At 50.0% G+C, this 24,595-nt stretch overlaps 1 protein-coding gene across 1 annotated transcript in view; it reads left to right on the plus strand.

Moving 5' to 3' along the window:
• Positions 1-24,595, plus strand: part of LOC115640391 (IgGFc-binding protein-like) — a 129,485-nt gene that overhangs the window by 44,528 nt on the left and 60,362 nt on the right. Inside the window, exons 21-27 of the mRNA XM_030543133.1 lie at positions 1,987-2,557; positions 7,497-8,092; positions 9,961-10,534; positions 16,758-16,951; positions 17,424-17,565; positions 18,235-18,575; positions 20,219-20,792. Of these exons, the coding sequence (XP_030398993.1) occupies positions 1,987-2,557; positions 7,497-8,092; positions 9,961-10,534; positions 16,758-16,951; positions 17,424-17,565; positions 18,235-18,575; positions 20,219-20,792 (2,992 nt within the window). The remainder of the gene's footprint in view (positions 1-1,986; positions 2,558-7,496; positions 8,093-9,960; positions 10,535-16,757; positions 16,952-17,423; positions 17,566-18,234; positions 18,576-20,218; positions 20,793-24,595) is intronic.

Here is a 24,595-nt window from a genome sequence, read left to right on the forward strand (position 1 = left end):
TGCCTAAGAAGTGCTGCAGTTCTGCCTTTTTCCCACCAGAGGCCGCTGTGGCGCCAGAACAGCCAGCTGCTTTATGCCCGCTGGTCTAGTGCCACAGCGCCCTCTGGTGTGCAAAAGGCAAAATTGCAGCACTTTTTTGGCAAAACGTATTTTATGCGGGAAAATACTAAATTCTGTGCCCAGTGATGCAGAATTCCCCATGAGCAGCACCTTGCCCGTGGAGGCAGTTTAGGACAGAGTGGGGCACACAGGGCTGCTGAGGGTCACAGACTGGGGTTCAGAATGACCTGGGGGGGCGACAGACTGGAGCATGGGCTCAGGAGCTATTGGATGACAGTGTTGAGCCTGGGGATGGGGGAAGGGGGCTGCCGAGACCCGTGTGGATGAGGGCTGTGGGGACAGAGGCAGACATGCCTGTCTGAATGGGAACGGCTTGGGGTCATCCAGGGTCTTCATGGGGGAGGCTTCCCAACACCCTAACAATCCCATGCCCCACAAAGAAAAACCTCCCATCCACACCCAACACCCTCTAGGGTCACTCCTAGGCTCCTTCTCACTCCCTGAGGTCCTCAGTTCGTTACTCCTGACACCCCAAGTCTTTGCACTGCTTTTGACACGTGCAGAAAATACTGTTCTGTATTGTAATTTAAATGAATTACACAAAGTTCTGTATGAATATGCCTAGTAAGGAATCTATTTGTCAAAAATAATTCATCAGAATCCTCTTTTAGCACTTTCTATCTCTCCCAACTTGGTATCGTCTGCAAACTTTATAAGTGTACTCTCTATGCCATTATCTAAATCACTGATGAAAATATTGAATAGAACCAGACCCCAAACTGATCCTTGCAGGATCCCCCTTGATATGCCCTTCCAGGTTGACTGTGATCCACTGATAACTATTCTCTGGGAACAGTTTTCCAACCAGTTACATACCCACCTTATAGTAGCTCCATCTAGGTAGTATTTTCCTAGTTTGTTTGAGAAAGTCATGTGAGACAGTATCAAAAGCCTTACTAAAGTCAAGATATACCGCATCTACCTCTTCCCTCCCATCCACAAGTGTCCACACTTTCACAGTGTGCTCTCATCCCCAATGAAGCACCTCCTTGTGGCCGCAGCTTGGAATCAGCTCTGCCTTTCTGAAGCCCCATCCTGCGAGTGCTCACTCTATGAAACTCTCTCTCTACCTGAACTAGATGGCTCCCTCCTTGTGGCTTGGCCCCCTGGCTACCTCACTGTAGTTTCTCCTTTCTGGGAGGTTTGTGTACCAAGTGTTACCAACTGTCCCAGGCAGTCTTCCAATTCACTGCCCCTCAATGGTACCACATCCCGAGTGGCTGGTAGGGGAACAGGGGCTCACCCTCATCTTTGTGTTCCAGCCCAGGGACCCTAAAAACAGCAGCTAAGGTCTATCCTGTCCTATGCCTTGTTTCTGTTTCCTTAGCTTGCTTCCTACGTTGCCTCTATCAGTCTCCTTCTCTACCCTTCTCCGGGTACACCCTTCCCTCTTGGCCAAGCTCTCACTTTTCCTAGCCTCAGAGAGTGACTGCAGACCTCCCCCTGCATCCCTCTTCTGCCCTCAGCTGCCTTGCTTTATATCAGCCCCACCTGTTCCTGTTCAGGTGAGTTTCATCCTTTAATTAGTTCTCATTGCTCCCTGGCTCCTCCTCCAGGTGCATCTTAGGTGGTTAATTGGCCCATCTAGCCACCTTAACCCTTTCAGGGGCAGGTGTGGGGTGAGCATCCCTCACAGTGTCAGTAGCATCCAGCAGAGGTGGGAACCTGGGGAGCTGGGGGACAGAGAAGAGGGACCTGCAAAAGCTAATGCCAGGGGAAATTCAAGTCTGGTTAGACCCGGGATTTGATGATGATTTGAACAGAGGTGGTTTATTATTGTAAACATGAGCCAGAGCTCAGTGCTGGGGTGAGAGGTTCCACCACAGGCGAGCAATGTTTCGTATCCCATGTGTCTTGCTTTAACAGGTGAACAGTTTCCTGATGAATCTTCCCTTCAACCTCATTGATAAGAAAATCACTGTGTACAGAAATGGCTGGACCACAGTGATCCAGGCAGACTTTGGCCTCACCGTTACCTTTGCCGGGTGGTCAGGACGCACCACGGTGACTCTGCCAGTTACCTATGCGGGAGCCGTATGTGGTCTGTGTGGCAATTTTAACAGTGACAGTGAGGATGACATGCTCATGAGGGATGGCACCCTGGCACCAAACCCCATCAGCTTTGGCCAGAGCTGGAAGGTGGGCGACCTCCCGGGATGCTCTGCAGTAAAGATACCACCATGCGCAAGTGTAGAGGCTATTGAAAAAGAACAACGAGGTAGCAGAGGGCAGTGTGGGCTCATCCTCCACAAGAGTGGCCCTTTCAGAGGATGTCACAGCAAAGTGGACCCCCATGGATACTTCGTAGACTGCGTGTATGGCTATTGCGCCCTCAGTGAGCGGGAGAGTAACGTGTGCCAGGCCGTTGCTGGATATGCTGAGGCATGTCAGGAAGCTGGAGCTATGGTGCATCCCTGGAGGACTACGAAATTCTGCTGTGAGTCCCCCCATGTTTACCGCTGCCTGCCCCTTGGGGATCACTGTTCCAAGCTGTCTGGTAGATGTTGGTGTAAATGCTGAGCTCATCAAGTGATGTAGAACATTTCTTAATTTTCAGAGGAGCCCAAAGTATGGGTACAGCACAGGCAGTGGCCATAGAAGCTGCCCCCCTCATGGTGCCCTATCAATGTGCTGCACCCCAGGCCAGAGAGGCACTGTCTAGAGATAGCCTCATAGACTTTAAGGTCAGAAGGGACAATTATGATCATCTAGTCTGACCTCCTGCATAATGCAGGCCACAGAATCTCACCTACCCACTCCTGGAACAAACCCCTAACCTATGTCTGAGTTACTGAAGTCCCCAAATCATGGTTTAAAGACCTCAAGGTGTAGAGCAAGTGACCTGTGCCCCATGCTGCAGAGGAATGCGAAAACCGCCCAGGCCTCTACCAATCTTCCCTGGAGGAAAATTCCTTCCTGACCCCAAATATGGCAATCAGTTAAACCCTGAGCATGTGGACTTACCAGCCAGCAACCAGGAAAGAATTCTCTGTAGTAACTCAGATCTCACCCCATCTAACATCCCATCACAGACAACTAGGCATATTTACCTGCTAATAATCAAAGATGAATTAATTGCCAAAATTAGGCTATCCCATCATACCATCCCCTCCATAAACTTATCAAGCTTAGTCTTAAAGCCAGATATGTCTTTTGCCCCCACTACTTCCCTTGGAAGGCTGTTCCAGAACTTCACTCCCCTAATGGTTAGAAACGTTCATCTAATTTTAAGTCTAAACTTCCTAGTGTACTGTTTATATCCATTTGTTCTTGTGTCGACATTGGTACTAAGCTTAAATAATTCCTCTCCCTCCCTAATATTTATCCTTCTGATATATTTATAAAGAGCAATCATATCCCCCCTCAGCCTTCTTTTGGTTAGGCTAAACAAGCCAAGCTCTTTGAGTCTCCTTTCATAAGACAGGTTTTCCATTCCTTGGATCATCCTAGTAGCCCTTCTCTGTACCTGTTCCAGTTTGAATTCATCCTTCTTAAACATGGGATATCAGAACTGCACACAATATTCCAGATGAGGTCTCACCAGTGCCTTGTATAACTAAGATTCTTGTTATTAATCCCTAAATGCATGACCTTGCACTTTTCACTATTAAATTTCTTCCTATTACTATTACTCCAGTTTACAAGATCATCCAGATCTTCCTGTATGATATCCCGGTCCTTCTTTGTGCTAGCAATACCTCCCAGCTTTGTGTCATCCATACACTTTATTAGCTCATTCCCACTTTTTGTGCCAAGGTCAGTAATAAAAAGGTTAAATAAGATTGGTCCCCAAACCAATCCCTGAGGAACTCCACTAGTAACCTCCTTCCAGCCTGACAGTTCACCTTTCAGTATGACCCATTGTAGTCTCCCCTTTAACCAGTTCCTTATCCACCTTTCAATTTTCATACTTATTCCCCATCTTTTCCAATTTAACTAATAATTCCACATGTGGAACTGTATCAAATGCCTTACTGAAATCAAGGTAAATTAGATCCACTGCATTTCCTTTGTCTAAAAAATGTTACCTTCTCAAAGAAGGAGATCAGATTTGTTTGGCATGATCTACCTTTTGTAAAACCATGTTGTATTTTGTTCCAGTTACCATTGACCACAATGTCCTTCACTACTTTCTCCTTCAAAAATTTTTCCAAGACCTTGCATACTCCAGATGTCAAACTAACAGGCCTGTAGTTACCCAGATCACATTTTTTCCCTTTCTTAAAAATAGGAACTATGTTAGCAATTCTCCAGTCATACGGTACAACCCTTGAGTTTACTGATTTATTAAAAATTCTTGCTAATAGGCTTGCAATTTCATGTGCCAGTTCCTTTAATATTCTTGGATGAAGATTATCTGGGCCCTCTGATTTTGTCCCATTAAGCTGTTTGAGTTTGGCTTCTACCTTGGATGTGGTAATATCTACCTCCATATCCTCATTCCAATTTGTCATCCTACCATTATCCCTAAGCTCCTCGTTAGCCTCATTAAAGACTGAGGCAAAGTATTTGTTTAGATATTGGGACATGCCTAGATAATCCTTAACCTCCACTCCATCCTCAGTGTTTAACGATCCCACTGCATAGAATCATAGAATATCAGGGTTGGAAGGGACCTCAGGAGGTCATCTAGTCCAACCCCCTGCTCAAAGCAGGACCAAGCCCCAACTATATCATCCCAGCCAGGGCTTTGTCAAGCCTGACCTTAAAAGCCTCTAAGGAAGGAGATTCCACCACCTCCCTAGGGAACCCATTCCAGTGCTTCACCACCCTCCTAGTGAAAAAGTTTTTCCTAATATCCAGCCTAAACCTCCCCCACTGCAACTTGAGACCATTACTCCTTGTTCTGTCACCTGCTACCACTGAGAACAGTCTAGATCCATCCTCTTTGGAACCCCCTTTCAGGAAGTTGAAAGCAGCTATCAAATCCTCCCCACCCCTTCTTCTCTTCTGCAGACTAAACAATCCCAGTTCCCTCAGTCTCTCCTCATAAGTTATGTGCTCCAGACCCCTAATCATTTTTGTTGACCTCTGCTGGACTGCTTCCAATTTTTCCACATCCTTCTTGTAGCGTGGGGCCCAAAACTGGACACACAACTCCAGTTGAGGCCTCACCAATGTTGAACAGAAGGGAATGATCATGTCCCTCGATCTGCTGGCAATGCACCTACTTATACAGCCCAAAAGGCCATTAGCCTTTTTGGCAACAAGAGCATACTGCTGACTCATACCCAGCTTCTCGTCCACTGTAACCCCTAGATCCTTTTCTGCAGAACTGCTGCCTAGCCATTCGGTCCCTAGTCTGTAGCAGTGCATGGGATTCTTCCGTCCTAAGTGCAGGACTCGGCACTTGTCCTTGTTGTCCTTCTTCTTTCTTTGTTTTCTTCTTATTTATATGGCTACAGAACCTTTTATTATTGGTTTTAATTCCCTTTGCAAGGTCCAACTCTACATGGCTTTTGGCCTTTCTCACTTTATCCCTATATGTTCTGACCTCAATAAAGTAGCTTTCCTTGCTAATCCCTCCCATCTTCCACTCCTTGTAGGCTTTCTGCTTTTTCTTAATCACCTCTCTGAGATGCTTACTCATCCAGCTTGGTCTACAACTCCTGCCTATGAGTTTATTCCCCTTTCTTGGGATGCAGGCTTCTGATAGTTTCTGCAGCTTCGACTTAAAGTAATTCCAGGCCTCCTCCGCCTTTAGATCCACAAGTTCTTCAGTCCAATTCACTTCCCTAACTAATTTCCTTAATTCTTTAAAGTTTGCCCTTTTGAAATAAAAACCCTAGTCCCAGATCTATTTTTGTTTATCCTTCCATCTAGTTTGAACTGAATTAGCTCATGATCACTCGAACCAAGGTTGTCCTCTACAACCATTTCTTCTATGAGGTCCTCACTACTCACCAAAACCAAATCTAAAATGGCATCCCCTCTTGTTGGTTCTTCAACTACTTGGTGAAGGAATCCATCAGCTATCACATCCAGAAAAATCTGAGCCCTATTATTGTTACTAGCACTTGTCCTCCAGTCTATATCTGGGAAGTTAAAGTCTCCCATGATCACACAATTCCCATTAGTGTTATTTCCCATTGGTGTTTATTAAAGCACTATCCCAGAGGAGGCTGTAGTAGCTTTCTTTCCCAATGTGATTTTTGCCCAGACAGACTCTCTTATCCATTCCATCACTTCTTCTTTCTTTACAGTTTACCTCATCATTGATATACAATGCTACTCCACCACCTTTGCCTTTATTTCTGTCTTTCCTAAACAGCACATAACCTTCAATACCTGTACTCCAGTCATGACTACCATTCCACCATGTTTCTGTTATCCCTATAATATCTGGTTTCACTTCCTGCACCAGTAGCTGTAGTTCCTCCATTTTGTTACCTAGGCTTCTCACATTAGCGTACAAACATCTTAATTTTTGCTGTTTGACTTCAGTGACATTCTTTACCCGATTAGGCACAGACATTCTACCACCAGTATCACCTATTAGACTGGTGTCTACACTACCCTTCCTCCTTATGTCCATTCTCCTACCTATGCTGTATTCTTTCTTCCTTTGTTTTCTTCCCTCCCAGTGTTAAATTTCAGCGTGGAAACTACCTGGACATCTCCCAACCATCTCCCCCAAATTCCTAGCTTAAAGCTCTCTTAATCAGTTGTGTCAGCCTCCATCCTAGAAGTCTATTTCCCTCCTTACTCCAGTGAAGTCCATCCCAAGAGAACAGTCCTCTGTCCAGGAATGCTTCCCAGTGGCCATACATCCCAAAGCCCTCCTTATAGCACCAATGCCTGAGCCATCTGTTGATTGCCATAATCTTGTCACACCTTTGTTGCCCTTCTCTAGGAACAGGCAGAATCCCATTAAAGATGTAGTGGTGTCCTTCATAGCCCTTGGCTTATGTGCTGAGACTAGGACATAATTAGAGCTGAGACATGGTGGTGACTCACTAATTGAGATGTCGGGTCCACTAGGAACCAGTCTGGGAATCCACCAACTCATCTCCCATAAACTGTCATCTAGGAATGAATTTTAGACACTACTGATCCATATTCAAAACAATAAGCTAATGGTGAAAAGCTCTGCCAAACTCTCCCAGGTCCATGGGACCTCCACTCCCTACACCTTGACTTTGGTCCAAATTGGAAGCCTAGGCTTAGGAAAGAGATTACCTGTATCTCATTGCCTAGTTTCTTTGGAGCAACCACTTAACCAGACTTGGAATTGGATTGCACATGGTGCCTGTTATTAATTAACCAAACCAATGTAATAGAAAATTAGGAGCTTAAATGAAATTGCATGTTTTGTGATGGTTCATTGTGCACATTGCTAACACACTATGTGAACTAACTCTTTGTTCTAATTACAGCTCCGTCCTGTCCCCTGAACAGTCACTACGAATTCTGTAGCAGCAGCTGCGATCTGACATGCAGCAACCTCTATGCCCCGGTGCAATGCATGACCCAATGTAAGGAAGGCTGCGTGTGTAATGAGGGTTTTGTTCTCAGCGGCGACCACTGTGTCCCCATTTCCCAGTGCGGATGCCTCCACAGAGGACTTTACTACCAGCCCTGGGAGACCTTCCACCCGAGCGGTTCATGCAAGGAGCAGTGTGTGTGTCAGGCAGGTGGGGAAGTTGTATGTAAGGCATTCTCCTGTGGCAGTGGTGAGGAATGCGGGGTGGTGGACGGCATCCAGAAATGCCACCCATTTGGATCTGCGACCTGTTCTGCCTCTGGCCATCCCCACTACCTCTCTTTCGACGGGGTCCCCTTTGACTTCCAAGGCACCTGCACCTACATCCTGGCCAAGACCTGCACTGATGCCAATCATCTTACACCATTCACTATCAGCATAGAGAAAGAATCCTCGGGCAGTAGGAATATCTTCATGGCCAAGCTGGTCTCCATCCAGGTGTATGGGATCACACTCACCCTGCTGCAGAGCAAACAGGGGATCATCATGGTAAGTCCTTCTCCAGATCCTCATTTAGATCATTCTGACTGTCCCTTTATGGCCAGAGGTTTCTGCATGTGGCCTGCCTCGGCTTCCCCTCTTGGACTTCTCAACAACTCATACAAGGTTTTTACAAATCTAATAGCAACAGCCCTCCTAAGGGTCTCATTCAAATAGGAGTTTTTACATACAGCCATTCACTGCCTTATCTGGTCATTCCCAGGCATTGCCTGACTGCCATCTCACTCCCCTACATTCAGGTTTCTCTGCAGGAGCCTACTTACTGCCAGCTGCCTCTCTATTCCCCTCTTTCTCCTTGAGAACTCTCTCTGCTGGACCAGGAGCTTGGCTTCTTCCTGCTTCTCTTACAGGGGACACATACGATTCCTGCTCAGATGTGCCTACTTAGTAATAAGGATTGGCCACGAGCCACTGAGGGGCAGGCCACCCTGCTACAAGGTTCATATACCAGGCTCATCCACGTGGTATTTGAGCCCCTCCCAGAAATACATTAAGCAACGTGACTAACATCTGCCACATGTTTGTTCTCTCCTCCTCTCCCCAGGAAAGATGTGTGTGCAGTGGGGTGTTTTGTTTTGGATTTTTTTATAATGATAAATGTATACATTTGTTGCCATATATATGTTGGAGAAAGGTGGTCTAAGAACGCACCTTGCACTTGGAAAAGAGGGTGGGCAGGTTTGTGAGGGTCCTTACTTCCTGAGACGGTTCATTCTCCAGACTTGGACCAACTCCTAATAATGCTTTGTCTCTGGCAGAGACAAAGTTTATCCTTATTGATGTGATTTCCATTGTGCCAATGGAAATAAGTTGTCCACCACAGTCTTCAACCTGGAGGTTTAATTCCTGTTTTAGATAGCCTGGGGCCAGGCCATTGAGTACCTTGGGATAAGGACTGAGGACTTGAACTGGATTCCTTGTTCTATGGGAAACCAGGGTAGGGAGTGGAGGACAGGTCTGATATGTACAGCAGCCAGTGTTGCTGAGATGGTATGCTGCAGAGTTGTGTAGCACTTGAATACTCCTATGTGCTGAATGCTTCATGCCTGGGAGAACCACCTTGCTATATAGTCCAGTGGGGAAGTGACAAAGCCGTGAATGGTTGAAATCAGGTCATCTTCTGTCAGAATGGGATGCTGTCTCCTACCCAGCTAGAGGTGGTAGGAAGTGCTACTCATGGATGCTGCTATGTCAAAGCTTTTCTTGGGTGAGATGAACATCCTCCAGCATGCTTATCTTGTTGATTATATCTCTATTTATAAGTATTAATTATTTGGTGAACCCCCTCCGCATACCTCACATTTTGCAAACATGAGGTAAAATTCCTCCCGATGTTATCTCCATTGGTCTCTGTGTTGAAGAATTTGTCCCATGGCATACTGTCCTGTGAAGCCTGCAGTCTAATTTGGGACAAACTGAACACAACACATAGGAAATTGTTTGAGATAGGAGAGGGAGGGAAGGGGTGAAGGAAGGAGGCATCACCAGGGAAGTGGGTTTTTAGGTGCGGGGGAGGCAGGGGGAGATGGAGAAGTAGGAGACTGTTCTCAGTCCAGGAGCTGGCATGAGAAGGAGCAGGCCAAACATGGGTTGAGGAGTTGGGAAGGTAAAGAGAGAGGATGAGGAGGGAGGGAGGTGCCTGAGAGATGAGATCAGAAATGCAGGTCTGGGTGACAATGTCAAGAGCTTGGAACATGAGGACAAATCATTGCAAAGTGAAATCGGGAGTCATGAGTCATTCTGGATTTAACCCATGGTGTCAGTGAGAGCTGAATCTCAAAACTTGTCCATAGCCCCTACCCTCACATGCACTGTCCATTCTACCTGCTCACAGGGGAATGTGCTGTCTTTTCCAGGTGGACGGGGTATCCCACAATCTCCCCGTGATAATGGTCAATGGGCAGCTCCGAGCATATCAGCATGGCACTAATGTCCTGGTGCAAACCGACTTTGGCCTCACTGTGAGCTACGACCTGGTTTACCAGGCCAGAATCACCATCCCAGGAAGCTACCATGGCCAGACGTGTGGCCTGTGTGGGAACTACAATGGACAGCAGGACGAGGAGTTCCTGCTTCCCAGTGGCAGGACAGCCCCTGATGTGGCAGCATTTGGCTCTGCTTGGGAAGTCCAGATCCCAGGAGCATCCTGTACAGACAGATGTGCTGGAAACAGGTGTCCAGTTTGCGAAGAGAAGAAGAAGGAGGTCTTCAAAGGGCGCAACTACTGTGGGCTACTCACAGACCCCGACAGTCCCTTTGCGGCCTGCCATGGCACGATCAGCCCCAGCGTGTATCAGAGCAATTGCCTGTATGATCTGTGCCTGGGCAATGGGGACGCACAGGTTCTTTGCCATAGCATCCACAGCTACGTGACGGCCTGCCAAGAGGCTAAGGTCTTCATCCAGCCCTGGAGGAGCGCCTCCTTCTGCCGTAAGTGTGCTGATAGTGTTGGAGGTTTGGGGAAGGGAAGGGGTCAGTGTTACTGGGTATGTTGTTCCAGGCCTCTGGGCTTCTTCTAGAACTCTTCTGGATGGGAGCCAACAATCTCATGTTCTTCAAGTGATTGCTCCTGTGTATTCCACAATAGGTGTGCGTGCTCGCCACGTGCACCAGTGCTGGAAGTTTTTCCCTTAGCAGTACCCGTAGTGGGGGAGCACCGCTGCGACCCTAGAGTGGTGCCTCTCTAGTGCCCTATAAGGGGAGCTGCGCTCTCCCCCCACCCTCGGCTCCCTCTTGCTGCCAGTGAAGGTAGTCGGAACTTGCTCTCCAGCTTTGCTGCAGCCGTCTCTTCTCTAGCGGTACTGTTCATCGGATTGTTTTTTCAGTATTAGCTTGGACTCGGGGCATGCCCCGCGCTCCAGGCTTCAAGTCGTGCGACTCCTGTCGCCGCTCTATGCCCAGGAGTGACCCCCACACTAAGTGTCTTCGCTGCCTGGGTGTGACTCGTATTAGCGACCATTGCAAAATCTGTAGGTCGTTCAAACCAAGGACTAAAAAGGAGAGGGACTTCAGACTTAGAGCTCTCCTAATGGAGTTGGCGTTGGCTCCAACCCCAGTGCACAGCTCGGATTCGGCACTGGCAGCTGCGTCCTTGGTATGTAGCAAGGCCCCTTTGACCAGCAGATGCTGCTCTCCCGCCAAAAAGCAGGGGAAGAGCTTGGCCTCGCAATGACTTCGCGATAAGGACAAGGGAAGAGGCTGGTCCCGCGTTGGGCAGCCCTCAGTCCCCTCAGGTTTAATACCTCCGACTCGCGTGAAGCGGAGCAGCCCAGTGCAGTCAACCCAGACATTCCCAGTACGGATGCTGTCAACGCCAGAGGCAGTGCAGGCGGCAAAGGACATTGTGTCTTTGCCTGTGCCGAGCTCGTAGCCAAGTATGACCCCCAGGTCTCGGGGTAAGCCCCCGTTAGGGGACTGCCCGGCCTCTTCGGTGAGCAGTGGCTCTTTCTCCGAAGATCGCTCTCCGCACCGCTCGACGCGCAGCGGCCGCTCTTCAAGTGACTCCTGGCCACTGTCGACGCCTCCCAGACCCTATGACCTGCTGCCGAGACGGGAACCGCGGGCCCCTCCTACCCCTCCCACCAGCGAGCACAGGCACCGGAAGAAGCACCAGGAACACTCCCTGGCCTGGCGTGAATACCAGATCAGATCTCGACGCGATAGGTGTCGTCATTCGTGCTCCAGCTCCTGCTCGACCAGACGCTGCACCAGAGGTTCTCCACGTGGTACCTTGGTGTCAAAGCACTGAGCTTTGTACTGTCGTTACGGCTACTGAAGCAGCTCGTCGAGAGGGTACCGTTCCTTGCCTTCAAGATCCAGATCGTGAGGGAGAGGCCGCCTCAGGCACCGTTCCCATCGCTCCCGTGGCACTGAACGCTCCTCGGCCACCTCGACTTCGGTCCCCCCCTTCCCATCCTTGGGCCGCGCTGCCCCGCTGGGACTCGTTGTGTCACCAGGTACCCAGCAAGGCCAAGGCTACAGTGCCCTGTGGCAGGGACAATGGTGCCAGTGGGCACCATGGCAGCAGGTACCGGCCCAGCCTGGGGCTCGTTTGGTCGCCGGAGTGTCCCAGGCTCCATCGGCCTCGTTGGGCCGCCTACAGGACAAGTCGATGGCCCAGGACTTGGCGGACCTGCGTCCGGACTCCGATCTGGGTCTCAATGCCCCACACCGACTATGGTGCCCAACTTCGCATGTGCTACATCTCCGGCACCGGACAATACAATTGTGGCACCTCCGCCCTTGGTCTCACAGGAGGACTTCAAGGCGCATCAGGACTTGCTGAAGCAGGTGGCATCCAGCCTTCAGCTACAAGCCAAGGAGATGGAGGGACCATCAGACTCCCTCTTCAATGTTTTCCTTGGCACTGGGCCGTGTGGCCCGGCCACTACACCAAGATGTTGCCAGAATCACCAGTGCCATGTGGTAAACTCCCGCCTCCTTGGCCCCAATCTCCAGGAAGGCTGAGAGAAAGTACTTTGTGCTGGCGAAAGGTCACGAGTACCTTTATTCCCACCCAGCACCTAGCTCACTTGTGGTGGAATTGGTGAATCACAGGGAGCGCCAAGGCCAACCTGCGCCCACCCCTAAGAATAAGGACATCAGGAGACTCTACTCCTTTGGCAGAAAGATTTATTCATCAGCTAGTTTTCAGCTGAGGGTAGCCAACCAGGAGGCCATACTCGGCAGATATGGCTTTAACTTGTGAGAGTCCTTGCCCAAGTTTGAGCCGCTTCTCCCAGACAAGGATAGGAAGGACTTCAAGGCTCTGGTGGAAGAGGGGTCGGCGGTGGCTAAAGTGGCCCTGCAGGCAGCGGTGGATGCGGCTGATACGGCGGCTCGCTCCATGGCTTCCGCAATCTCCATGCGCCAGGCGTCATGGCTCTTGTTATCGCGTCTGTCAATGGATGCCCAATCTCTGATGCAGGACCTCCCCTTCGATGGCAAGGCGCTCTTTGCGGACCAGATGGACATCAGGCTGCATGGGATGAAAGACTCCCACACCACCCTGCAGACCTTGGGCCTCTGTGTCCCTCCGGTGAAGGACAAGGCCAAATCAATCCCAGCAGCTCAACTTGCTAGGAGCAGATACGAGCCCCCATATAAAAGGCCTAGACACCAGAAACGCTGGTCTCAGAGGCAGTCCCGCTCTACCCACCAGCCTGGTCCCCTGAAGGGCAGGAGGCAGGGAAAGCGGTGGTTTTGACTATCCACAAGGGGCACCGGGCCTGTTGCCATGGAGACCCCCCGACCAATAAAGTTTGTGTTCTGCAACCGATTGTCTGTCTTCCTCAGGGCCTGGTCCTGCATAATGTCGGACCAATGGGTCCTCAGTACCATTTCTAGGGGAATACGACTTGCAGTTCCTTCTCCCCCGCCATTCCACCTGCCCACCATCATGGGCCTGGGGGATTTCGAGCACGCCTGCCTCCTGGACCAGGAGGTGGATCAGCTACTCAACCTTGGGGTGGTGGAATGTGTCCCGACACAGTTCCAGGGCAAGGGTTTTTACTCCCGTTATGTCCTCATTCCCAAGGTGAAAGGGGGTCTCAGACCCTTCCTGGACCTACACGACCTGAATAGGTTCCTAACCCGTTCCAAGTTCCGCATGGTGTCCCTGGCTTCTATCATCCCCTCTCTAGACCCGGGGGACTGGTACGCTGCCCTGGACCTCCAGGACGCTTATTTCTACGTCCACATTTTCAAGGGGCACAGACGCTTCCTCAGATTCGTGGTGGGGACAGGGCACTTCCAATTTGCGGTCCTCCCCTTTGGCCTGTCCACAGCCCCCAAGGTGTTCATGAAGTGCATGGCAGTGGTGGCGGCCTACCTCAGGAAACAAGGGGTACAAATCTTTCCTTACCTGGACGACTGGCTCCTCAAGGGTGAGTCTCATCCAGAGGTGGAGTTCCACGTGCGACTACTCCTGGCCACCTGCAAAAACCTAGGCCTGGTCATGAACGAGACCAAATCTACCCTAGTGCTGGTCCAGCACATAGAGTTCATTGGGACTCTTCTAGACTCCTCCAAGGCTATGGCCTCTCTTCCCCTGGACAGGTTCGAGACCCTAAAGGCTCTCATCATCTCGGTCTCCACGTTCCCGGTGACCACGGCCAGGACGTGCCTCCAGCTTCTAGGTCACATGGCGGCCTGCACGTACATGGTCCGCCATGCCAGACTCCGGATGAGGCCCCTCCAACTCTCGATAGCCTTCCAATTCTCCCGAGCCCGGGACGGCCTGGACAAGGTCCTCACAATCCCGTCCCCGGTGCTGGCTTCCCTTCAATGGTGATCCCTTTCGAGCAACATGCTATAAGGGGTTCCCTTCAGGGAGGCCAGCCCATCCATAGACCTGATGTCCGATGCTTCGAACCTAGGCTGGGGAGCCCACATGGGAAATGTGCGGACCCAGGGGATGTGGTCGATCTTGGACTTGTCCCTGGGCATAAATGTCAGGGAACTCAGGGCAATACGTCTGGCGTGTACGGCATTTCTCATGCACCTCATGGCAGGGTGTTCAGAGTACTCACGGACCACGCCGCCGCCATGTACTATACCAACAAGCAAGGTGGGACTTGTTCTCTAGCCCCCTGCCGGGAACCCCTGACCTTATGGGAGTTCTGTATAACCTATGATATCTCCCTGCGAGTGGCTCACCTTCAGGGCATTCGCAATACGCAAGTGGACTGCCTCAGCAGGGTCTTCTCCTCCCAGTATGAGCGGTCGCTTCACTCGGAGGTCACCCACCGGGTCTTCCTAGAGTGCCGAGTTCCCTGGGTTGACCTGTTCGCAACCTGCCAGACCCGCTGCTGCCCACGGTTCTGCTCCAGGAGCGGAGTGGGGAAGGACGCAATCTCAGACGTGTTCCTCATGAGCTGGTCGGGCCAGCTCCTATATGCCTTCCCCTCACTTCCCCTCATCCCCAAGATCCTGGAGAAAGTGAAAGTGGACAAGGCAAGGGTCATTCTCATAGCCCCAGCATGGCCCCGCCAGCATTGGTACGGGCCCCTCTTACGCCTCTTGGTAGCCTCCTTGAGGGCGCAAGTGCTCCGCCCAGACCTCCTCTCCCAGGAAGGGGGATGCCTCCTCCATCCCAACCTGGCTGCGCTCCACCTGACAGCATGGCTGCTCCATGGCTAAACGAGGAGGAGAACAGGTGCTCGGAGCAGGTAAGGCTCCTGGAAAGCAGGAAGCCGTCCACGTGCCAGGCATATGTGGCAAAGTGGTTCAGATTTGCCAGGTGGGCGAGCGAGTGGGGAGTTTCCAGTTCATCCTGGACTACATTTGTCCCTTAGGACTCAGGGTCTGGCACCAGCCTCGGTCGGGGTACACCTCACAGCCATATCGGCTTTTCACCCACTGGTGCAAGGGCACTCGGTCTTCTCCCATGCTATGACCTCCCGATTCCTGAAGGGCCTAGTCCATTCGTTCCCGTATGCTAGACCCCTGGTGCCACAATGGGACCTCAACCTGGTCTTATCACATCTCACGGGGCCCCCCTTCAAGCTGCTAGCCACATGTTCTTGGTCGCACCTCTCGTGGAAGGTGGCCTTCCTTGTGGCGATCACATCTACCTGACGTGTCTTGGAGCTCAGGGCCCTAACCTTGGAACCCCCCTTAACGGTTTTCCATAGGGACAAGGTCCAGCTGCGCTCACACCTGGTGTTCCTCCCGAAGGTGATTTCCGCCTTCCATATGGAGCAGAGTATCTTTCTTCCCATGCTCGGCCCTAAGCTCCACTCCTCTAATGAGGAACGCCATCTCCACATGTTAGATGTGCGTAGAGTGTTGGCTTTTTATCTGGATCGGACTAAGCCGTTCCGGAAACCCTCTCAACTCTTTGTTGCCTCAGCCGAGGGGGCAAGAGGGTAACCTATCTCGACCCAGCAGCTCTCCCACTGGATTACCTCATGCAGACGCATGTGCTATGACCTGGCAGGGATTCCCCCGCCACCTATCATTAAGGCTCACTTGATGGCTCAGACCTCATCAGCTGCCTATGCCACCCATGTCCCCATTCAGGACATCTGCAGGGCGGCCACGTGGGCCTCAGTTCACACGTTTACTCCGCATCACACGATCGTCTCCCAGTCTAGGAATGATGCAGGCTTCGGCAGGGCGGTACTTCGTCCTGAACCATCGTGAACTCCTACCCACCTCCAACAGATACTGCTTGGAATCCCCTACTGTGGAATACACAGGAGCAATCACTCGAAGAGGAAAGGACAGTTACCTGTTCCATAACAGGACAGTTACCGTTTGCTCCTGTCTATTCCACATCCCGCCCTCCTTCCCCTTTGCCAGCGTTGTCTGGCAAGAAGGAGCCGAGGGTGGGGGGAGAGCGCAGCTCCCCTTATAGCGCACTAGAGAGGCGCCACTCTAGGGGTCGCAGCGCGGTGCTCCCCCACTACGGGTACTGCTAAGGGAAAACTTCCAGCACCGGTGCACATGGCGGGCACGCGCTCCTACTGTGGAATAGACAGGAGCAACATATCTTGAAGAAAGCCAGTTACGGAACAGGTAACTGTCCTTTCCCTTACAAAGGCGCCCTATTCCTCTCCTCCCTCTCCTGCTGTCCTCTCCTTCATGTCTGTCCCTCTAGGCCATGGTGTGAGATCTTTCCAGCCATCTTTTATTTCTCTCTCTATTTAAGCTGTGAGCTGCCCAGTCAACAGCCACTACGAGCTCTGCGCTGACCTCTGCACCACCGCCTGCACTGGAGACATCATGGACTGCCCGGAGACCTGTGCTGAAGGCTGCCAGTGTGACGAGGGCTTCCTCTTCGATGGCCAGGGCTGTGTGACTCTGGAGAACTGCGGGTGCTTCAGACAGGGGAGATACTACAAGGTACCACCTCAAGCAGTCTAGGTCTGATCTAATTTTTTTTTCACATATCTTAATTCCTACACTAGTCAGGAACAGGGTTTGCTATAGTGGATCAGAGCTTTGGCCTATCCAGCCTGGCATCCCTGCTCTTAATAGTGAATGCCCAAAGCACCAAGAAAGGCAAGAAGATTTAATTCCTTTTGTCCATTGTGCGGAAACTCAGGAACAGAGTGGGGCAGTGACTTGCTCAAGACCCACTCAGTGAGTCAGTAGCAGATGGGAGGTTAAAACCTAGACATTGTCCTGTCCCTCAGCCCAATTCTTAACTCATTAGACAGCCTCTCTCTTTAATGTTTAGAGAAATAATATTATGACACAATAGTTTTTCACACACCTCACCACACAGCTCTGAGTTTAGCACCGACAGAAATTATTACAAATAACCATTTCCACTTACGTTGCGTTATTTCCTCCTTCCCAAACATCCCATCAGCCCAGTGAGACGGTCCTGATGAATGAGTGCCAGCAAAGCTGCACCTGTGTTCCTGCCCGAGGGGTGACTTGCAAAGCCCACAACTGCACCAGTGGCGCAACCTGCCAGATCAGAGATGGTGTCATGGACTGCATCAGCCAAGGTAAAGGACAGTCACTGATTGAAACTTGACCTGAAGGGTTATTGCACAAGCAGTGAATAAAGTCATTTCAATTATGTCTCCTCACCCTTCTCACTCTCTCTCTCTCCTTTTATTTAGTCTGGAACCCTGACCCATAATATTACAGCATTTTGACTTGAAAGATGGAAACATTTGTTGGGTCAGAGTCTCTGCTGTGTCCATCTTCTGATGTGCACAACAGAGCCAAGTGGGCAGGGATCTGATCACATTCCTAGATTGTCTCCCTGGCTGTAGCCTAGGAGCTGCTCTAAATTGGAGTCTACTGGCAGTGGGGTCATTAGTCAGCTGGGCACTGTCAAAGTCCATCACATCCCAGCCACTCTCCTTTGCCTGCTCCATGCTGCTCACAACATGCCCATAGGTGTTGTACCACCTCTGCTGGGCATTGCAGGGAAGGAGACATAGGAGCCGGTTTTGCTGTGGTCATACACATGCAGAGATTTCCCCAGCATGGGACTCGTAGTAGGTTTGTGAATGATGCAAAGGAAGTGTGTATGGGGAGAGAGGAAGAGAGATAGAGGAGTACATGGTGATAGATATAACGATGTGTGTGTGGGGAGAGATAGAAAGATACATAGATGTTACTGATTAGTCTGCTGTTTCTTGTCTTTCTATTGTCTTTCCCCCTAGTTATTCCAAAGCCATCCTGCAGTGTGGTCCTTTGCAGGGAAGGAACTATTTGTAAGATGATAAATGAGCAGCCAAAGTGTGTGCCAGTCTCTCGGGGCACGTGCTGGGCTGGGGGATACATTCATTACCGCACATTCGATGGATGGGTGTACGATTTCCATGGCAACTGCACCTACACCGTGGCCAAGACCTGCAGGGATGCCGCCGGCCTGCCCTCCTTCCATGTCATGGTCAAGAGCGAGAACAGTGGGAACACACAGGTCTTCTACATTGGATCGGTGACTGTCCAGGTGGATGGAGTCACTGTCACTGCAGCCAGGGCTGAAGCCGGCTTTGTGTGGGTGAGTGCTGGGCGCACACGTCCACTCTGTTCCTATGTCCACCCTGTAGGCTTTGCTAAATAGAGGGCAGGAAACTGCAGCCCCCACCACGGGTGGGGCATGTTGTGGATAGGACAGAGCAGGCAAAGGAGAGTGGCTGGATGGTGATAGGCTCTGACAATGCCCAGCTGGCTAATGGCCCCGAGGCTATGCCCAACATAGATAAGGCCCAGTGCGGTCTGTAGTTATGTAGGCGACAAAGTAATCCAAGGTGTTGCAGTGGGGAGTCTGGTTGAAGTAGTCGGGTGTGCTCTGCTGCTGTATCTATCAGTGCTGTTCCCTAAGTCCCAGCACTGTGATAGTGAATGGATCGGCTTCCTAAGATGGGACACCCTCTGCTCAGAGTCAGTGCTGACCCCAATGGCCAGCAGGCACTGTGGTGAGCTGCAAGGAGCGGGATGGGTGACCTAAAAGGGAACATTGTCCCGGCAAGTCAGTGCTGACCCCAATGCCTATCCAGCAGGTGCTGTGTGGCAGGGAGTGATGTGGGAGGTCATTTGGGGGTGCTGTCTCTCAGTCACAGCATGGCACTACAGGGTGCTGTACTGAAGGCTGCAGGGTGCATGACTCGCTATGGGGAGCTGTCGGCTCTGTCTCAAGCACACGGGATCTGCATGCCAGATAAAGCGTAGACCTGAGCATTTGGTTATTACCTATCCCCAGCGCATCATGCAAGAGCAGGGTCAGTATTCCAGCAATTGTGGGCACATCCCAGCTCCGCTGAGTCCATCCTACCACAAATTCCTCAGCAGTTTCTAATGTAACAGGGATTCCTCAGAGATCCCACCTGAGAAGAATCCCTACTCCTGGATCTTGGAGGACATTGCCTGAACTCTAAAATATGGGGAAACTGAGGAACATCTAGGCAGTTTGGGGCTGTGCCCTACAGAGCCTGCTCCAACCTGACGTACCTCAGGGGCCCTGGAACATTGTAGACATCTCCTTGAGACCTCTTGCCCCTCAAGTGCTCCTCCTAAGGACTCTCATTCACGCAGCATTGTCCCCACAAGAGCTGCTCCCTAATGGTTCTAACCAACGCAGCCCCCATCCCCTAGAGTAGCTCCCACTCATTCATCTCCTTGGTCCTTTTGTCTACAATAGGCTACATCGCAATCATGGATATAATATTGGACCTGGTTGGGAAAACCCTATGAATAGCAATGGGGCCAAATCACAATTTCCAGTGAATCTGGACACAGACTTGAACCAAATTTGGATTAAAACATCACATTAGATAGAGCTGGCCTGAGAAAGCTAATTCCATTGGCAGAAAGATTTCAATATTTTGAAAATTAGCTTCATTCCAATATGGAATGAAATTCACAAATTACCACATTTTCTATGAAGACGAATGGAGCCCCAACTCCAGGTCAGTCTGCCCGGTAGGCTGCCAAGGAGCTGGTGGCAGGAAAAAACAGACAAGTTTTGAAATCGGCCTTGTTTCCATCAGAACTCCTTGGAAAAGGAACAATCTTCTAAACCCCGTTTGATTTTGATGAATAGGCAAATACTAGTGAAAAAGTATATCAGAGTAGAGCTCAGTGTGTAAATTAAAGATCGGTGCACTCAATTCTGACCTTTACCCTTTCTTTCTCACTGGGAAGTTGAATAACACCAGGGCCCACTTACCCATCTCCCTGAACAACGGGGCCCTTCGGCTCTATCAGAGCGGCACCTCTCTCATCCTCCGCACCAACTTCAGCATCAGGGTGTACTATGACTGGAACAACCACCTAAGGGTTACCGTCCCTAATGACTTCTCCGACAGCCTGTGTGGCCTGTGCGGCAACTATAATGGGGACCCCTCCGATGACTTCCGGACCCCGGATGGGGATCTGGCTCCCAGTGTCACCGCCTTGGAGAAAAGCTGGGCAGTGGAAGATGAGGATCAGTTTTGCTGGCACGATTGCATTGGAGGTTGCAGACCCTGTGACCCCAGCATAACCAAAAAGTACAAGGAGGAGGCCTTGTGTGGCCTGATAACCAAGGTCTCAGATGGGCCCTTCAGCCAGTGCCACAGCAAGGTGAATCCTACAGTCTACTTTGACAACTGCGTGTACGATCTGTGCCACAACGAGGGCTACAGAAAGGCCCTGTGTGAGGCCCTGAAAGCCTACGTGGACGCCTGCCAGCTGGAGGGGGTCAGGATTGGGGAATGGAGGCAGCTGGCCAGATGCTGTGAGTACAGATTTGTTTGCCAAGGTCTACAGTCTGCTGGTTAGACCGGGGAGCCTGGGGCTCAGCACTCTTGAGTTCTAGCCCTGGTTTTGGGAGAGGGCATGATTGAGTGGTTTGGGATTATTGAGCAGTGATTGGCAAATCAGGATGCCTGGGTTCTATTGTACCCACAGTATTTGTCTGTCTGTGGAATTGCTAAGGTGCCTGTCACTTTGAGTATATAACGTCCAGTGATAACACACGGGAGCTGAGGTAAGATGGTGGCAGTTTAAGTCACTCATAGAATTATAGATTCTAAGCCAATGGTTCTCAACCTATTTACTATCGTGGGCCACATAGGCAGCTTTCTAGGTTTTCTTTATATAGGCTGCATCCACACAACATATATACTACCTGTATGGCCCAGAGGATGTCACATGGGCCACAGCGACCTATGGACCTTGGGTTGAGAACCACTGCTCTAAGGTCCAAAGGGACCATCATGTTAATCTAGTCTGACTTCTTGCACGTTGCAGACCACAGAATCTCACCCACCCACTCCTGCAACTGACCCCTAACCTCTGGCTGAGCTACTGCCATCCTCAAATCTTGATTAAAGACTTCAAATTACAGAGAATCCACCATTTACACTTGTTTAAACCAGCAAGTGACCTGTGGCTCAAGATGCAGTGGAAGGAAAATAATCTCTAGGGTCTGTCAGTTTGACCTGGGGGAAAAATTTCTTCCTGACTTCAAATATGGTAATCAGCTGGATCCTGATCATGTGAGTGAGACCCACCAGCCAGACACCTGGGAAAGAATTCTCTGTTGTAACTCAGAACCCTCCCCATCCAATGTCCCATCACTGGCTGTTGGAGACATTGCTGCTACCACTCACAGATCAGCTCCATGCCATTGTGGGCAGTCTCATCACACCATCCGCTCCACAAACTTATCAAGCTCAGTCTGAAAGCCAGTAAGGTGTTTTGCCCTTATTGCTCCCCTTGGAAAGCTGTCCCAGAACTTCACTCCTGGGATGGGTATCCTCTAATTTCAAGGCTAAATTTGTTGATGAACAGTTGATGTCCATTTGTTTTTGTGTCAACATTGGCACAGTAACTCCTCTCCCTCCATGGTGTTTAGCCCTCTGATATATTTATAGAGAGCAATCATATCTCCCTTCAGCCTTCTTTTGGTTAGGCTAAACAAGCCAAGTTCTTTGAGTCTTGTCTCATAAGTTAGTGTGACAGGGTTGGGACTCACCACCCAGCGCCTCCTGCTGGTTGTCTCTGGGAATTAGCTCAGTCCAATGGAGCGCCCTCTCCTGGTAGTGTCCCACCTGCTGTCTCACCCTTGGATGGCGTCTGAGCCTGCATCGCTCTCCAGGTCGCGGCGTCCTTTTCCGGACCACTGCCCTCCGGCAGTGCCCCTTACTCCATCTACACTCCCTTCTGGGGGTGGGGGCGGGAAGGGTTTGATCAGCAGTCTTTTTATGCCTCAGCCACCATGTCCAACCACACCCTCAAAGTCTAATCCCTTTTGTCAGGGATTTGGCGTGTCTGTAATGGCTGCTCCCCACTGCCGATGGCTGGGTGTACTGCAAGGGGGGAAAGGGGCGGACCCAGGCCCACACTCTACTCTGGGTCCCGGCCCAGGGACCCTCTGGCAGCAGCCTTATTGTCCTCCTTCTCTCCCATCGTCTGTCCACCTCCCTGGGCCATTTCCCCTATGGCCCCTTGCACCTCCTAGGCCCTTCTCTTCAGGGCCTGCAGCCTGGCAGGCTACGGGCTAGAGCACCCTTCTGCTTCCTGAGCCTGGCCAGCACTGCACTGTCCACAGTGCTAGTCTCCCAGTTCTGGAGACTGACCTTCCCCTGTCAAAGGCCTGGGACAGACTGACTCTCCTCTCCCTGAACAGCCTTTTTATAGGGCTGAGCAAAGCCCTGATTGGCTGTCTCCAATCTGGGCCCCGATTGGCTCCCAATAAGCCCTTCTCTATTTGGCTGCCTGTCTGCGCAGGCGCACTGGCGTTGTGCAGCCCACACTCTCAGGGAGTGGGGCAGCTGCCCCACTACAGTTCGGTTTTCTATTCCTTGGATCGTCCTAGTCGCCCTTCTCTGCACCTGTTCTAGTTTGAATTAATCTTTCTTAAACATAGGAGACCAGAACTGCACACGCTATTGCAGATGAGCTCTCACCGGTGCCATGTATAATGGTACTAACACTTCCTTGTCTCTACTGGTAATACCTCTCCTGGTGCCTCCTAGGACTGCATTAGCCTTTTTTCCCAGCTGCATGACATTGGTGGCTCTTAGTCATCCTGTCCTCAACTAATACACCCAGGTCTTTCTCCTCCTCTGTCACTTCCAACTGATACATCCCCAGTTTATAACAAAAATTCTTCTTGTTAGTTCTTAAATGCATGACCCTGCACTTTGCACTATTAAATTTCATCCCATTTCTCTTACTCCAGTTTTCAAGGTCATCCAGATCTTCTCATATGATATTTCAGTTCTCATCCATATTGGTGACACAATCTTGTGTCATCTGCAACTTTTGTTACCACACACTTACTTTTTGTGCCAAGGTCATTAATAAAAATGTAAAATAAGATTGATCCGAAGACCAATCCCTGAGGAACTCCACTATTAACCTTCCTCCAGCCTGACAATCCACCTTTCAATATGTCCTGTTGTAGTATCCCCTTTAACCAGTTGCTTATCCACCTTATGTTTCTCATATTAATCTCCATCTTCTCCTATTTAACTAATAATTTCCCACATGGAACTGTATCAAATGCCATATTGAAATTCAACTATGTAAGATCTATTGCATTTCCATTGTCTAAAATATCAGTTATCTTCTCAAAGAAGGAGAACAGGTTGGCCAGGCATGATCTATATTTTGTAAAACCATGTTGTATTTTATCCCAAATACATATACCTCTGTTTCCTTACTGCCTTCTTTTTCAAAGACCCGCATACAACTGAGGTCAAACTAACAGGCCTGTAGTTTCCTGGATCACTTTTCTCTTTCTTAAAAATAGGACCAATATTAGAAATTTTCTCCCAAGTTTACAGATTCATTAAAAATCCTTGCTACTGGGCTTGCAATTTCATGTGGCAGTTGCCTTAATATTCTTGGATGGAGATTATACAAGTTCCCCGATTTAGTTCCATTAAGCTCTTTGAGTTTGACTGCCATCTTGGATGCGGTAACTTCTACTTCCATATACTTGTTCCCATTAGCTATCCTGCCACTACCCCAAAACTCTCCGTTACTCTTATTAAAAACTAAGGAAAAGTATTTGTTTAGGTGTTGGGTCATGCCTGGATTTTCTTTAATCGTCACCCCATCCTCAGTGCTTAGTGGTCCCTTTTTATTTATATGGCTATAGAAAATGTTACTCTTGGTTTTAATTTCATTTGCAAGGTGCAACTTTGCTTGGCTTTTGGCAGTTCTCACTTTATCCCTACACTTTCTGACCTACAAGAGGTAGCTTTCCTTCCTGATCCATCCCTTCGTCCATTCCTTGTTGGCTTTCTTCTTTCTCTTAATCACCTGTTTGAGACGTTTGCTCATCCAGCTCAGTCTGCAATCCCTCCCTATGATTTTTTTCCCCTTGCTTGGAATGCAGGCTTCAGATTGTTTCTGAAACTCCAAGCGTCCTCCACATTCAGATCCTCGAGTTCTTCAGTCCAGTTAACTTCCTGGACCCTAACTAATTATCCATTTTTTTAAAAGTTTGCCATTTTGAAATCAAGGATCCTAGTTGCAGATCTATTTTTGTTATCCTTCTATTTAAACTGTTCATGATCACTTGAA

This window comes from Gopherus evgoodei, unplaced genomic scaffold, assembly GCF_007399415.2.
Source record: "Gopherus evgoodei ecotype Sinaloan lineage unplaced genomic scaffold, rGopEvg1_v1.p scaffold_31_arrow_ctg1, whole genome shotgun sequence".
In the NCBI taxonomy this organism is placed as follows: Eukaryota; Metazoa; Chordata; order Testudines; family Testudinidae; genus Gopherus; species Gopherus evgoodei.